The 16,400-nt window shown below is 38.8% G+C and overlaps 1 protein-coding gene across 1 annotated transcript in view; it reads right to left on the reverse strand.

Annotated features, from left to right (window-relative positions):
• The window catches only part of Cpe (carboxypeptidase E), a gene marked incomplete at its 5' end in the record, with an annotated part of 109,789 nt that extends 93,390 nt beyond the window's left edge, over positions 1–16,399 (reverse strand). Inside the window, one exon of the mRNA XM_010629900.1 lies at positions 16,225–16,399. Within this exon, the coding sequence (XP_010628202.1) occupies positions 16,225–16,399 (175 nt within the window). The remainder of the gene's footprint in view (positions 1–16,224) is intronic.
• Position 16,400: the final 1 nt, after the last annotated feature.

Consider the following 16,400-nt stretch of genomic DNA (forward strand, 5'->3'; position numbering starts at 1 on the left):
GTTTCTTCCTAGAGAGTGGATTTTGCTGCCAAGAACAAAATAACCTTTCCTGCCTGAGCTTAAAGTATGCTGGTGTGATTTATTCCAATCCCTCCACCCAACTCCAGCACACCCATAACCATGTGCAGCACACAGGTCAGGAAGCTGTGCTCTACAGAATTGAAAACATACTGATAAATTATTCCAGTACACTCTCTCACAGACAAGTCCACACAAACAGTTCATGGCCACCAAAAAAGGAACTGTGTTCATTCCCCATAAGAATATTACAGGTCATATTGCAAAAACAAAATCCAATTGTATATCAAAAATGGAGTTCCCGGTAGGCTAGACTTTATAACCTTGCACAGGTTAATTTCCCTCTGAATCTCAGTTTAATCACCTATAAAATAAGAATGTTTCTTCCAGCTAGAGAAAAAAAACTATAATTCTAATATTTCACAATTCCACGGAACACTAATGAAGATTGGGTTCAACATTAGGAGTCATGCAAAATAAATTTACTCTAATCAAAAATCTAAAATTGGAAAAATTAAATATTAAGTATTTCCACATAGAGAACTCCTCTCCCAAGAGCATCTGACAAACTACATGATCATTATTAAAATCTTTGACAAATGCAGCTGGATGAATGTGTGAAAACAGCTGCCAATTCAGGAAGAAAATAAAGCTAGGGGCTGAATTCTCCTTCGGTAACTCTACTACCTCACTTTTGTTGTTCTTATTTTTGCCATTTTACTTTTTTTTCAGCTTTAATTGAGTTTATTGGTACATTCTAGATATACAGTACAGTTACATTCATTACTGGGATCTTGTACCTTTACATGACAGGTCTTGGTTCTCATTTTTCCCCTTGTCCCTGCCCTCCCTCCACCCCCTCCTCCCCTCCCCATCTACAAACACTTTATTTCCATCTTTTCATTATCTCATATTTTTTTGTTTTCCCTTATTACCCTTCCCTACCCATCCCACCTTCCCTACACCTTTAGCTCCTTTCTTCCCATTTCTCAATGTCAGTAATCTTATTAGGATCTTCTGTATTATTTCATATTATTCACACCAGAGAAGCTATTTGCCATTTTATTTTAAACACAGTTTTGTTTTGTGTCACTTTATTTTTGAAAGATGATATCACTATGTTGCTCTGGCTGGCCTTGAACACCCAGGCTCAAGGGATCCTACTGACTCAGCTTCCCAAGTACCTGGGACTACAGCTGCAGGTCACTTTGCTTGGTACTTACCATAGCAGTTATTTAATCATATAGTCAAAACAGAACACTAATTGAGAGCTATGTTTAACTGCTGGAAATTGGCCTAGCAAAATCAAAACTAACAAACATCTTTTTACTTCATGATTTATTAGAGAGTATTAGATGTAGTTATCTAGGAGATAATATTGGTAATCAATTGTTACTTATTACACTATATCATATGCTTAACATACTTCTGCTTACAGTTATCTAATATATAGTATAACCAAGTTGCATTATGCATAATTAATACATATATAAATAAAATGTTAGTATACTCTCCATCTCAAATAGTCTTACCATCTTTTTTTTAACTGAGTTTATTGGTACATTCTAGGTATACAGTACAGTTACATTCATTACTGGGATCTTGTTCTTTTACATGACAGGTCTTGGATCTCATTTTTTCCCCTTGTCCCTGCCCTCCCTTCACCCCCTCCTCCCCTCCCCATTTACAAACATTTTATTTCCATTTTTTCATTTTCTCATATTTTTTTTCTTTTCCCTTATTACCTTTCCCCTGTCCTTCCCACTTTCCCTACACCTTTAGCCCCTTTCTTCCTATTTCCCACTGTCCATTATCTCCTTAGGATCTCATGTACTATTATAGTTTTTCATAGTCTTACCATCTTGATAAGGGCAATCAACCCAAAAAAATGTAATTCAAAAGCTGTATTTTCAAACAAAATGAAAATCATGTCAGTGGAATGCAATTTCCTGGCACAAAATGTATTGAAGACACCCTTGGGAATGATAAAGAAAAATACACAAGAAGCTTGATTTTTTTAATGGCTTAGAATGAAGTCCTCTCGTGACCATCAACCACATGTCACCTTCAATGATTAAAGAACCCTCGGCCGATCAGTAAAGCACAGTTGGGGTGTGTCCATCGATGACTGACATGTAGGCCGCCAAACTGAGAGAAGACCCCAGCTCTGACGGGGGTGGCCCCAACCAATGCACTTGTAGCTGGGGTGCAATAAAAAGGGCAAGAAGAAGGAGTGTTCCCATTTTGGAAGCACTCGGCCTTCTCTGTCACCTTTGAACGCTGACCTCCAGTTTGGCCAGCCTCCCAATGCAGACTCTCACCAGTGACTCGACAGTGAGCTTCCCGGCTTCAACCTTGGACCGGTGCTCCATTCTTAATCCCTCTTATGCTGAAGCTTCCATCTTCTTGCGCTGAGCGTCTACCGATCTTCAGCTCTCCAGCACAGTCAGCCACTGGGGGCTCTCCTGCCCCCAGTCATGCAAGCTTCCTAGTAAATCCCTTTGCATGACTTTACCTATATTCTCTATTGATTCTGTTCCTCAAGAGCACACTGATATACCTCTCTTTTCCCCATTTCATTCATCTTCTAGATCCTACTCAGATCCTCACAATTTCCTCTAAGGACCTGTGTGTCTCTCAACTCCCTGTACAACAAGTGCCTTCATACCAAATTTTTAATAAAACACGTTTGCTTGTTGCTCCTTTTTTAAACATGCCTTCGATCTGCAGTATGTCACTCATATGGTAGGCACTTAGTTATTTTTGTTAAACAAGTGCAGCAGAACCACAAATACAGGTACACATTCATAAATGAAAGATGCAGCACTTCTTTTACTGCTCTGTACTTCTTGGTTTGATTTTCAATTGCAAACTGGTTTGAAAGCATTTTGATCCAGTATTTCCAAGTGCCTGATGAACGAATGTATTTTTTTCTTGGTGACCTGTCCAGTTAGGGTGACTTGTACTTACAAGCTGTTAGTAGGGCCCTTTTGACAACAGAACATTCTTACTACCTTGGTGGAAGAACTGAGAACCTCATGGAAAATGTGGTACAATCTACAATGGAGAGCCTTCTTGGCCTTTGGGAAATGCTGGCAGAGGTATGAATGTTTTCCTTATGCTACTATCTTTATAGAACCCATAAAAACACTACCTCAAGCCAATGACTTCTTGAGAAAATACTAGCACTCTCACCTTCTGTACATTTAAAAAAAAATGTTCTTATTCATTCCCTGTTCCTGTAAACACAGGTCACAGAATTATAGCAACCAATAAGTTCAGCTTCCAACACTAACATAATAACATCAACAAAAGTAATTTTTCTAAATACTTAAAGAAAATATCTCCAAACTCACAATGAATGTTCCTGAAAGCTACATGTTAATTTTTTAACGATACTCTAAGTGCACATAAAATAGTTAAAGGAGAAAGAAAAATGATAAAACATTTTAAGGTCCCCCAACTCCTATCTACCCATAAAAAACACACCAGAAGTCTAGGTATAATGGAAAAAGGAGTCCCAGACTGTTAAAAGTAACTTCTACAATAGCTCATAGTTTTCACGGCCAAAACAAAACCTAAAGCTGTTCTCAACATCTAAATCACCAATTTAGACACAAGTACATTTAATACACTCTTTTAATGAAGGATCCCCAGTTCAGTCTGTAGTTATCATTACAAAGCGAATTAGCAGCTGCAGTAAGTTTGAGAAGTGCAGTAAAACTGGGTATAACACACAAAAATATAAAACTCTATGAATTACAGATGCTACACCAGAAAAGAGAACACTGGAACCAACCAAAGACCTGTTCTAACTCTCAGAAGACCCTAGCAAGCAACCTAACCCAGACACTATTTTAATTTGGAGAAAGCTAATTTGAGGAAAGTTCAGAGAATCCCTATTTTAGCACATGGAAAGAAAAATTTTTTTGTCTTTTTTGCAGCATTTGAAATCAAGAAATAACAACAAAAAGACTTCCCAAGAAGCAGCCTCTCTACTTTTAAGAGTTGAGCCGACCCAGTTCATGTAGAACAAATGTTAAAAACAAATTTTAAAAATTATCTTAAATGTTTCAAATTATGTATATAAATCTAATACATTACATTTTCTTTTGTTCGGTTCACAAATATTCTCGATTGCTTAAATAATACAGTAAATCTAATAAATTAAGTTACCTTCAGGTTTTCTTGAACAATGCCCAACACCCACAATTTAAAGGAGGGAGAGGTTTAATTTGGCTCATGGTTCCAGAGGATTCAGTTCAAGGGCAGCGGGCTTCAAGGAAGGAACAACATGGTGGAAGGATGTGGCAGCCAGAAACCAGATCAGGAGAAGAGCAGCAGAGAGGAAGGGGCAAGGCCACACCTTCATGACTTACCCAAACACGCCCAGAAGTGTGCTTTACTAATCCCCCTACTTGGCTCCAAATCCAATCAAGTTGACACAATTACCACCACAAACATTTGATTTTTTTTTTCACTACACTGAAGATTGAACCCAGAAGATTGCCACTACCTGGAAGATTGCAGGTAAGCACTCCTCTCCTGAGCTGCACCCTCAAACCCTCATGTTTCTTCTAAACACTTCACCCAAAGAAGACTTCACGGACATCAAGTTCTTAGAAAGATAAATATTTTCTCACTCCTTTCATGTGACAGACACAGAGATGAGGTTAAATTAGGACCAAATTGGAGGATGTTTACAGAGGTGGACAGTATCCATGTGCTTATCACCCAAGCTCAAAATTAATATTTAGACCACTTTTATTTCTTATTTTCATATCCACAGAAGAGGAAGAAAGCTAAAGGTGAGAAAAAGAAGAAAGTGTGAGGCCACATGAAAATCCAGTAGACTCTGTAACCATATCTCAGAGGGTACCTCGTTAGCATCTTTATAAGAGCAAAGACAAGTTTAGGGTAACTGTTTTACATTCCTGGTAGACCACTGGAGAGACTGATAATGGTTCAAGAAAACTTCTGAAAGAAAAAGTTTATTAAAAGGAATAAACATCATAAAGAGAAAGCTCTCAATTCCTGATAATAGCTATAAATAATAAAAACTAGAAAAATAAAGGTAATCTTGAGGAGGCAAGTGAAATTTATAAATATATGTAAACCATTTGAATTTTTAAATAATTTAAGGTGAATTCTGCATGCACAATTATCTTACAGTCATCCAAATCTAGCCAAAATCTGCATGGTTACATAGTATTTTAGCAGATACATCTATCTAGTATCATTCACTATATAGTGTTCACATGAGAATGATTTATCTTTTTTCTGGCATTTTCCAAAAAGTGAATCTGACTCCTGAAAAGATGAACTTATCTAGCTGATTCTTCTTGATGCAAGTTCTGAAGGCCCCACTGGTTCTGATGAGTTAATGCTGTTTCCAAAAGTGTTTGAACTTAATTCCTATGATGCTGATTATGCTGAGAATCTGGCTTAACATTTACTGAGTTCCTAGGATACATAAGACTGATTTCCTCTAGCAAACTTAGGAAATTCTGTGCTGGAAAATGTCAGGATTTAAGAAAAACAAAACTATTTCAATGGGACTGTTGTACTTTTAAATCAGATAGCCAACATTACACATAAAACACCAAAAAAGACCCAAATCACTTCATTTTACAAACGTCTTTAACATTTCCAGGAGTCTTTCCATACACACTGCCTTTATGTTTGCTCCATCAAGGACAGGAGGCCTGTATGAGGCAGAAATGTTGCAGAATTCAGTAATGTGCTCTCTGGTTATACAGTGTCCAAGCTAATTTAATTTCACCCACTGTGAGGAAAGAAATGGAGAAATACATTTCAAGGTATACAAAAACATTTCCTCAATAAATAACAAGCAGATATAGTAAAATCTCTCTCTCTTGCTCTCAGACATATACAGTGGGAATTCATCAAATATTCTCCAAGTTAAACTGGAAATATTTTTATACTAACAAATCCTTTTTTTTTTTGCCTCTTTAAAGTTGATTTCAGTGTGGAACGCCACATGGTAGTATTTTACAATGATTATAATAAAAGATGGTTTTATTTATTTATCTTGCAGCACTAAACTCAAGGCCTTTGCACTGAACTGCATTCCAGTCTCTCTTTTTTTAACTTTTTATTTTGAGGCAGGGTCTCACTATGTCACTAAACTGCCCAGGCTGGGCTTATACTTACAAGCCTCCCTAGGATTACAGGAGTGCACCACGACCTGGCAAAAAGCTGGTTTTAGTAATTACTTGTTGGCAAGTAAACAAGAAGCAATTATTAAAATATTGGTCAGACAGGTACAACCCAACCTTTATTACTGAAATTCTTCTGCTTGAAACTCATGGTCAAAGGTTATGATTTGAGCAAGCTGTTGAATTTAGCTCTAAATAGAAGAAACAGAAGACATTTCTTGGGGGTGAAAAAATTGCACAAATGGCAGCAAATAGAAGCTGCTTGGTGAAACATGTGTTTGTCTAGACTTAAGTACTTTAAGCAATGTAGGAAAAGATGTTGGGTAGGTCCAATCTGACAGCATCACTTCAAGACCTGAAAATACAAGGCTTTGTGTACAGTGAGAAAATAAATGAGGTTATTATTGTTCCTCCCAATAGCCCTGACATGCATAGCAAACTGAATTTAAATTAAAGTTTTACATAGTCTCATTTTAAAAATAAATGACCTACATTCATTTTTAAAATAACTAGCCTTTGTTTGAAATGTAATGTTATAAAATAAGTGTTTACTTGTTGTTGTTATAGAACTATAATGCCTAGTAGTGATTTTATAGTAAACATACTTCTATAAAAAGCAAACTATGGGCCATTTATTTGGCTCAGTGGTTCCGTTGCCTGCCTTACAACCACAGAGCCCAAGTTCGGTCCGCAGTACCACACACACACACACACACACACACACACACACACACACACACAAAGCAAAATATTTTCCAGCAGTGGAAAGTTCTTTCAGGTTATATTATCACAATTAACTCATTCGTTTTAGTGTCAGCCCTGTACTCTACATGTGCCATCCTATCCTTCAAAGATTACTCAGTTGGGGACAGTTTTGATGTAGGTAGAACAGTTGGAAATAAGAAAGTGATGGGAACACAAACAGGTTCTTCTCTGTGGCTACATTTTATTAGAAAGAGACAGCAGTTAAGATCCCTTATGAAATACCATATCCAGGGACAAGGGGAAAAAATGAGAACCAAGACCTGTCATGTAAAGGTACAAGATCCCAGTAATGAATGTAACTGTACTGTATGCCTAAAAGGTACCAATAAACTCAATAAAAAGAAAAAAAAGAAATACCATATCAAGAATTTTAAAAGAAAGAGAAACATTCACAGAGCAATGGACTCACAATAATTCTCATACTCAATGGGAAAGAAACACCACATTTTAACATGCTTTGAATTTAAGATCCTTTGGCCCATCAGTTAGCACTGGAATAAACTTTCTTCTCTGTCCATGTATGAGCCCGTTGTTTCCTGAGAAAAGGGAAAATTAAAACCTAAACATGAGTGATTCCAGTCTTAAAAACATGCATGTAGTTGTTACTGTTCATCACAAAGTTGTGGCCAGATTTTTTTTAAAGATCAAAATTTTACTAAATAAATTTTTCTTATTATCTTTAAAACTTACTTCACACTTTAGAAGCATCTTGACTTTCTAAAATGTGAGAAGAATAAAGGAGGCCTAGGGGAAATGGGCTTCACACAGGTTTGCTTATAACAAAACAAACAGCAAGTACATCACTGAAACTTGAAAAGACAGTAGTTGGTAGAGTTCTACATTATACAAAATTGGATTCAACACTGTAAGATATAAGTGTACACATAGGAAAAATGCCATTTCTCCCCCTTCTTTGTTATTATACTCCTGGTGCACTAATGTGAATAATGCCAACATTAACCTTCACTGTGACTTTGTTTCATGATGTGCATTTTTGCCTGTTTCAGAAACTGTATTCATTCAAAAAATATTAATTGAGTGGGCACGACATCCTAAGTACTAGACATCTACGACAAAGAAATTGGCAAAATACAGTCCCTGAGTACGAGCTCATAGACTACTGAAGGAACACAGAGCACAACAGGGGAAGGTGCTATACTAGAGGCAATAACAACTGTCACCATGAACTTTATCTTTGCCACCTCATTTAATTATCGCTATTATCATTTCATAGATCATACATTTAGGACTTACAGAAAAGAACTAGAACTCAAGTGTTCTAATGTCAGTCCATACTGTAAACCTTTACCACTGAATTCTCCAAAAAACTAGAAACACACACATACACACACACACACACACACACACACACACACACACATCCTCAGGAGGTAAGAAAGTTCAGGAGGGGTAAGAAAGGTGGTTCCAAGAATTTTTTGCTTCTAAGACTCAAAGAAGAGTAAGTCACGACCTACACTGTTTCATCATAAATTCTTTAGGAAAATAAGGTACACTGGCAATGAAAAATATTAAAATTATCCTAAATTGCTGGGGATTTAGCTCAGCGGTTTGCAAGCGCAAAGACCCGAGTTCAATCCCCAGTACCAAAAAAATAAATAAATAAAATAATAAAATAAAATAAAATTATCCTACATTGATTTAGCTACCTGAAGCAACAACCATGAAGACATTCTCAAATAATGAAGAGAATGTTATTCCTACTGAGTGAAGCAAAGTAGGATGTCCAACTAAAGAAAAGCAGAGATGGCCCACATTTTAGAAATCAAAGGCGTCCAACATCCGTGAACAAGACAACAGCGGTAATGGGGAAAGTCTCAGGGCTGTCCACCAGGCCCTGCAACACTGTGCAAGACCTGAGCCCATCTCCTTTGAGCACACCCATCTCCTCCAAGAAGGCCAAGGGTGCCCAGCCGCAGTGATGCAAAGCCAACAGAGTGTTCTCCAGAGCAACTGAAGCAAGGAAAAGCTGTTGACAAATTAGCTCACCTTCTTAATAATTAGATGCAAGCCATGTCGTGAAATTACTTCCTATACAGTACACTAGTTTGGCCTTGCAGGGATGTCGTGAAGTACACGCTTTTAAAGTATTCCCATTTGAAGGAAGCAAGAGATGAAGGGAGGGGAGAGGAAGGAGAAGTAAAAAGAACTCAAGCGTGTGAGATGCGTGCACCTCTCCCACAAGGAATGTAGTCATTATGCCCTGCAAACATGCACTAATGAATTTGTTTTAAATAAAGTATCCCCACTTTATAGAAAGACAAAAAGGTAAAGAGAAGATAAAACCATAAAGCTTCTTAACAAGAAAAGAATTGGAATGCATTGGTCTCACTTTAACCTTTCCAATCAAAATGACTAGAACATCATGTTCTGAATTCAATAAGCACATACTAGAGCTTACTACGCAAATCACTGTGCTAGCTGCTTATAGGTCAAAAAAGGAAAAGAGAAACATGCTTCCCTCTCCTAAAGAGCTTCCTACATAAGGATCGCTGCTAGAGAACTGCTGAATGAATCCTTAGTAATAACAGCATAATGACTGACAACAGGCTAATACCGTATTTCTGAAGATAAGGTAACACTAATTCCAAACTCCTTTTTAAAAAAGGGATTCCACTGTGAAAGGAGACTGGAAAATGCTGTAGTATATACATTTAACTTGGAGAGTTGAAATGTACATTAGTATATCAGTAAGTTTTGCAACATTCCAACCTATTTACTCTTGTTTACCTAATACCCATCAAGCCATGCTAACTTAATGTTCCACTGAATGCACTCCAGAGTTGGGTTCATGGGCTCTTTTTTGTTTCTCAGTATCTCTCTCAAAGGACCTGAGTGTAGAGGTGGGGATTCCATCCCTATGGTAAGATAATAAATGTTGCTGGCAGATGATTCACTTTTTGCCCGTCCAATTAGTTTTCATAGAAAGCTGCCTCTTTTGTCTGAGCACAAGATATGCTAGAGGCCAGCCCCGTTTTTCCCCTCTGCTTTAGCCAATCACAAGTCCATCAAGAATATGGTGTCTGGAAAAAGCTGTGTTGACTTATTCAGGTCTAAAAATAACTCTTGACCATATGTGGTTTGATCTCAATTCTTCTCCACCATCTAGCATCTGTCTCACCAGTTGGAAGGTGTTACTTGTTTATAATCATTTCATAGTAAGATGTACTAATCTGTCATGAAACAAAGCCACACAAATAATCAAAATCCCTGCTTGTTTTTTCAAGTTTTCTTGAAGTTTTGCCAGCATTAAATGTTACATCACAAAATTTGGCAACTGCAGATTGGCATTCATACACTTTAAATTTTAACAGATTTGGATGGGAAAGGAGTCCAAAGTAACCATTCCAGCCTTTATGAAAGAAAAGAAAAGCTCTTCAGCAAAAGTTTAAGATAGCATTTGAGCTATAAATCAGATTTTCTTTCCAAAGGCAGTCTACTACATAGAGGAAAATTCGTGTTTTGTACAAAAGAATCTTAATTCCTATTTAACTCTAGGGGGCATGGCCTGAGAACATATTCTATTACTCAGACATAAATTAATAAAGTTTGATTATATGAGCATTTCAGCCAGTCAAGCGTCAAGCTGATTCTAAGCCCCATGGTGTTGTGACAAAATAGATATACAGTCCTCACTCATGAATTTGAAATGGAATTTCCTTTCTCTTTTAATGAATTCATATGTTAAGTATCTGAGATAATCGTTTTGAGGAGATAAGTTCAGATTCAGCCTTCCAGCCTGTACCAAACAAGCATAAACATTCTTTCTGCTCAGGGAAAGAATTGGTGGTTTCCACAAACATCTGTCCATAAACTGCTAATCTAACCAAATAAATCTCTCACTTGCCAGCTCTACTACAGAAAGGGGCGTTTTGTGTTTGTTTTGTTTTGCTAGAGCTCTTCTATTATGATAACTAAATTCTTAGAAATTAGCTTGTGTGTGTGTGTGTGTGTGTGTGTGTGTGTGTGTGTGTGAGTCCTAGCATAGTGGCACATGCCTGTTATCTCTGCACACTGGGAATTGAAACAGAAGGATCACGAGTTCAAGCCCAGCCTTAGCAACTTACAATAAATAAAAATTTAAATTACATTAAATTAAAAAGGGCTGGGGTGTGAAGGCCTTGGGTTCAATGCCCAGTACTGGAAAAAAAATGTTTTCAAACAAACTAAAAAATGCATCATTTTTACATCCAAAAACAGATGAATGGATGGAAACAAAACTATTCTTCCATAAAGAAAGTTAAACTTGAGTCATTTATTGGAAAACAGATGCACCTTGAGACCACAGTGTTAAGTGAAATAAATCAGACACACAGGCTTAAACATCACGATTTCTCAAAATATAAAGAGCAAAATAAAAGATAAATAACAGGAAACAGGAAGATGTATCTTTTGCAAAGGGAAGGGGACCAAGAGATGGAGGGAGGAGGGAGGAGAGATAGAGGTAAAAGAAGGAAAAATTAAGATATATTATGTACGTGTACCTACTCCGTGCAATTAATGTAATCATTATGTGCTACAAACATGTACTAATAAAAACTTTTAAAACTGTTGTTCTCTTTCAAAAGCAGCATTGAAATTTATAAATTTTAATAATCTGTACATTTGTTGCCCTCTTGTCGTACTTTCGTCAATGACCCGTTCCTGTGGACCTAGTATCCCTTGATTCTTTCTCCTATCTTCTCACAATCATTCTTACTGCCGTACATAATTGTATGCCTTCCTTAACTCCCAATTCTCCATTCCTCAAGGGCCAGCAGTATCTTGTGCTCAATCCATATAACCTGGCACACCTGGGGTGAACAGGTGTTAAAACACACACTCATACACACACACACACACACACACACACACAAGGAGCTCATTTCTGTCTTAGAGTAGGTGTAGATATTTCTTTAACATTTCTTTAAAAAATTTAAAAGGAATTCGAAGACCACTAAAAAATCATGACTGTTTGGATTTATCCAAAACTTCCTACTAAGTCACATGAATACCGTCCAATTGACATACTGATCAGACGTTTTCTAGCAGCATTCAGATTTCTAGTTTATTTACTCCTTATAAAAGATGGTGGAGGGGGACATCACTCCTGTAGGTCTTTCTATTGTTGATCATAACAGTTCATTTTTACTTCTTAAAAGGCAATGGATACGAAAAAGTGGCAGTTGACACTGCAGCGACTAAGGAAGCTAAGGGAGGAGGCCAGTGGAGGCAATCTAGTGAGATGCTATCTCAAAATAAATTTAAGGGTCTCCTTCCCTCCTCCTTTAATTCCTCGCTGCATCCTGACTGCCACACCGTGAGCAACCCTCCTCTGCCATGCCTGCCTTGGAGCCAGCTGACTATGGACTGAAACCTCTACACATTTTCCTGGCTCATAACACCTTCTGAGAGCAGGCTAAGAAGCTCCAACCTACCCTTCACAGTGTATCATAGGCTCCTCATTTCAAAGCAGTTCTGCCTCAGACCATGGCAAGAAGGTAGATGCACAGCAAGGCCACCCAGCCTATTAGCAATCACGCCTATGCAAGGAAGTCTCCATAAAACCACCGGAGGACAGGCTACGGAGAGCTCCAAGACAGTGAAAGATGTGAAGCCTCTCAGGAAGGTGAACAAGAACTCATTCGTGTAGTGCGGGCGAGCCTGGTGCATCCCAACTCCACGAGGACGGGAGCTCCTACACGTGGGACCTTTGTAGACCTCACTCTATGTATCTCTTCATCTAGCTGCTTGTCTGTGTCCTTTAAAATATCCTATAGGGTAAGTGTAAGTATAGTGTTTCCAAATCCGTGGGAACAGCAAAGTGATCGGACCTGAGGAGGGAACGAAAGTGGTTGCCACTGGGTTAGAAGTTCTGGAGACCTTAGCTTTGCACCTGGGTCTTTTAAGTGGGGGCAGTCTTGGAAACTGAACCACCGATTCTTAGGACCTGGTTTTATCTCCAGGTAGATAAAGTTAGAACTAAATTAAACTGGAGGACAATAAGTTGGCATCTGCTTTGGAATTGCATGCTGCTGAGGAGAAATTTCCATACTTTTTGACGTCACAGAAGTGATCTGTATTTTGAGTGTATAGTAAGATAAAGAGTTTGAGTTGTTTTTTTCTTCTATAGCCTCACCAGCCAAATCAGGAAAGATGGAAAACAAGTGAACAACAAACACAAACATGATTCAACCTTCAGGTAATAATTATAGGAAATCAAATGGAAGAAACAAAAGTCCTTGTATATCATTTAAAATGAGTGGAAAAAGAAACATTGCTAAGCAGGGTGTGGTGGCGCATGCCTGTAATTCCAGCACTTGGGAGGCTGAGGCAGGGGGATCTCTGTGAGTTCCAGACCAGCCTGGGCTATAAAGTGAGTTCCAGGTCAGTCCTAACTACATAGTGAGACCCTGTCTCAAAAAACCAAAAAAGAAAAAAAGAAACATTGTTTGTGAAGGTGCAGTAAGGGGAGCTATCTTAGAGCCTCTCTGTGGGAGTTAAAAATAAACATACTTTTGTAAAGCAGTTTTCCAAAATATATCATGTACATATGTATCTATGTTTATCGCTGCACAGGGATTGAACCCAGGGTCTCACTATGTTTTCCAGGCTTGCCTCAAATCTGTGAGCCTCCTGCTCCAGCCTCCTGTATACCTGGGATTACAGGAGTGTACCACCATGTTCTTGTTTTCAGTCCTAAAATGTTCATAATTTTTATATGATAACCCTATCTTTAGGACTGTAACCTAAAGAAATAACCACAAAGACATGAAAATTTATGTTAAAAGTAATCAAATTTGCTACTTATAATAATAAAATAACTTGGGGTGTCATATATCATAAAAAACAATTATGAAAACATTATGGTGCATTCATATTATATAGGCACTAAAATCAGGCTTTCTCAAATATTGTACTGACATGTTACATTTTCTAATATAAAATAATTGAAAGTGCCTGGTTCCACAACTATGTACAATCACAAATGTAACATGTTTAATTGGTTTTAAAAAATGTTTAAAGGGCTGAGGGCCAGGGATTTAGCTCAGTGGTACTGCTGCCTGCCTTCCAAGCACAAGGTCCTGAGTTTGATCCCCAGTACCGAATAAATAAGTAAGTAAAAGGGCTGGAATGTAGTTCAGTGGTAGAGCACTAGTAGCTCAAGACCCTGGCTTTGACCACCCCCCAGTCGTGTTTAAAAAAAAAGAGGACATATATTTTGTACTCTATTAGTAATACCAAGACTTAAGTTTCTTTCATTTAACAAGGAATTGTGCAGAACATACTATACAACAACTCTGAGTTTGTAAAATATATTAAATGTACGCACACATATATGTGATTCCTTTTTTCATTTAACAAGGAATTGTGCAGAACATACTATACAACAACTGAGTTTGTAAAATATATTAAATGTACGCACACATATATGTGATTCCTTTTTTCCATAATGTTGCTGGGTATTTTTCCAAGATACATATTATTTCATAGCGTACCTTCAGGCCTGCTGTAAGCCAAACCTGGTGGAGACAGCCTCGACCTCATAGAGCTTGCAGTCTACAAGTGGGATTTGCGGACCTTGATGGATATTCAGATACCCAGATATTCAAGCAGAAGAATCACAGTTTTTGTTTTCAAAAGCATATCACATTCTTACAGTAATGTCCGTCTATGCTTTCATCTCTAAACTTGAAACAAGACTACATAAAGCTGGACTGGGGATGTAGCTCAGCGGCACAGGGCCTGTCTGGCAACTGCAAGGTCCTGAGTTTGATCCCTGGTACAAAAAAATAAAAAGTTTCTAGAAATAAAGTTAAACATTTGCTTTCATATCTTTGAAAAATAGGTGTAACAAACTCTGGCGTGCAATATACAAAAAGTAGAATAATGAAGAGTTCTGATTAAGCAGGCAGCAGAAGAATAACAAGTATGTAGATGAGTTCTAACTGCCTGGGAAGTCTTGGCTTTGGTTATTCTTCTGAGTCGAAAATGAGTCCTCATATTTCATAGTTTTCTTAATTTTCACACAGTACGAAACTGGAGTGTATTAAATGCATTCTGGGACTGATGTTAGGATTTTGACAGCAAACTTATTCAGGCCTGTTACTTGCATTATTAGAAGGTAAGAAACATTTTCTGAAGATTTATCATTGGTCGACCCCTAAAGTCTACATCTAAAGATCAAAATATCTCTATTGGTCACCTATGTTAATCCTTCTGTTTGGTTCCTTATATGATTATAAAACAACCCTGGCCCTGCCCTGAGAATTAGCCTGTTTTTCTTGCTTTTTTTAGCACTCCATGTTGATAGTATTAGCCCAGATTACTTCAGCAGTACCTTTACTGTCAGAAAGATCAGGCCTATATATAATTTCCAAAGAGCAGAAACATAACAACAACAAAAAAGTCCCAAGCACATGTTTTAAACGTCTTTATTAATACTAATGTATCACATTTAACATGAATTCAAACATGCCTGAACGTGCTCAGAAGCCAGATGCCTAAGATGGTTTTTGTTTGTTTGTTTGGGTTTTTTGGGTTTTTGTTTTTTTTTTTTTTTGTATTGCAATAAAATCCGGTCAAACTATTCATCTCAAAGCAGAGAAAAATGGAATATTCCTTTCCCCTTAGAAAGGCCCTGTGCAGTTTCAAAATGTGAATGCTTGTCGGGGGACCGTGTCTCCACCCTGGGAGGATCGACACACTCGACCGATGGGCAACATCCCTAAAATTCCCCAGCGGGCACAGCAGCCAGGATACCTAATCCTCACACCCAGGCAGGGGTGGGGGCGCAGAGCATACAACGCCCAACAAGCTCATCTTCTGGAAATTAGGAAACAAACGACACATGCCTCTGCCTGCTTCCCTCTAAAACCCCACTTCTGCACCATCTTTTCACTCGGGTCTGCCAAGAAGGCCGACCCCTCCCTGGGGGCGCGCAGTTACTCCCTCGGGCGCTTCACACCGCCGTGATTGGCGCCCCGGGATTTGCTAGCTTGGTTCTCCTCCAGCCTCTCTTGCCAACTTACCCAAGGGTGGCCTGAGTGGAGAGGACAGGGCCTGGGGTGAGGGTGGGAGCAGAGATCGATCGGGGTCCCCGCAATCCGCAGCGCTTTAGTCGGATTCTTTCCCGTCTCCCGTCCCCCTCGCAGTCGCCACCTTCCACTCTAGAGACCTTTCCCCAGCAGGGTCCCCCGGGCCCAACCTTCCCTACCGCCCCTCCCCGGGACGCCCCAGGGCTGGCCGGGGGCTGCGCCCTTACCGGGTTCGTGGACACCGGGGTTGTCGGACAGCTCGATGACCAGCAGCTCGCGGCCCTCGAAGCTGCGCCCCACAGTGTAGATGCGGCTGATGGCGGTGCACTGCAGCCACACGGACACCAGCGCCTCGCGCAGCTCTGGGTAGCGGTGGTACTCGAAGGAGATGCCGTCCTCCTGC

This window comes from Fukomys damarensis, unplaced genomic scaffold, assembly GCF_012274545.1.
Source record: "Fukomys damarensis isolate Sample0158 unplaced genomic scaffold, DMR_v1.0_HiC HiC_scaffold_18, whole genome shotgun sequence".
Taxonomy (NCBI): Eukaryota; Metazoa; Chordata; class Mammalia; order Rodentia; family Bathyergidae; genus Fukomys; species Fukomys damarensis.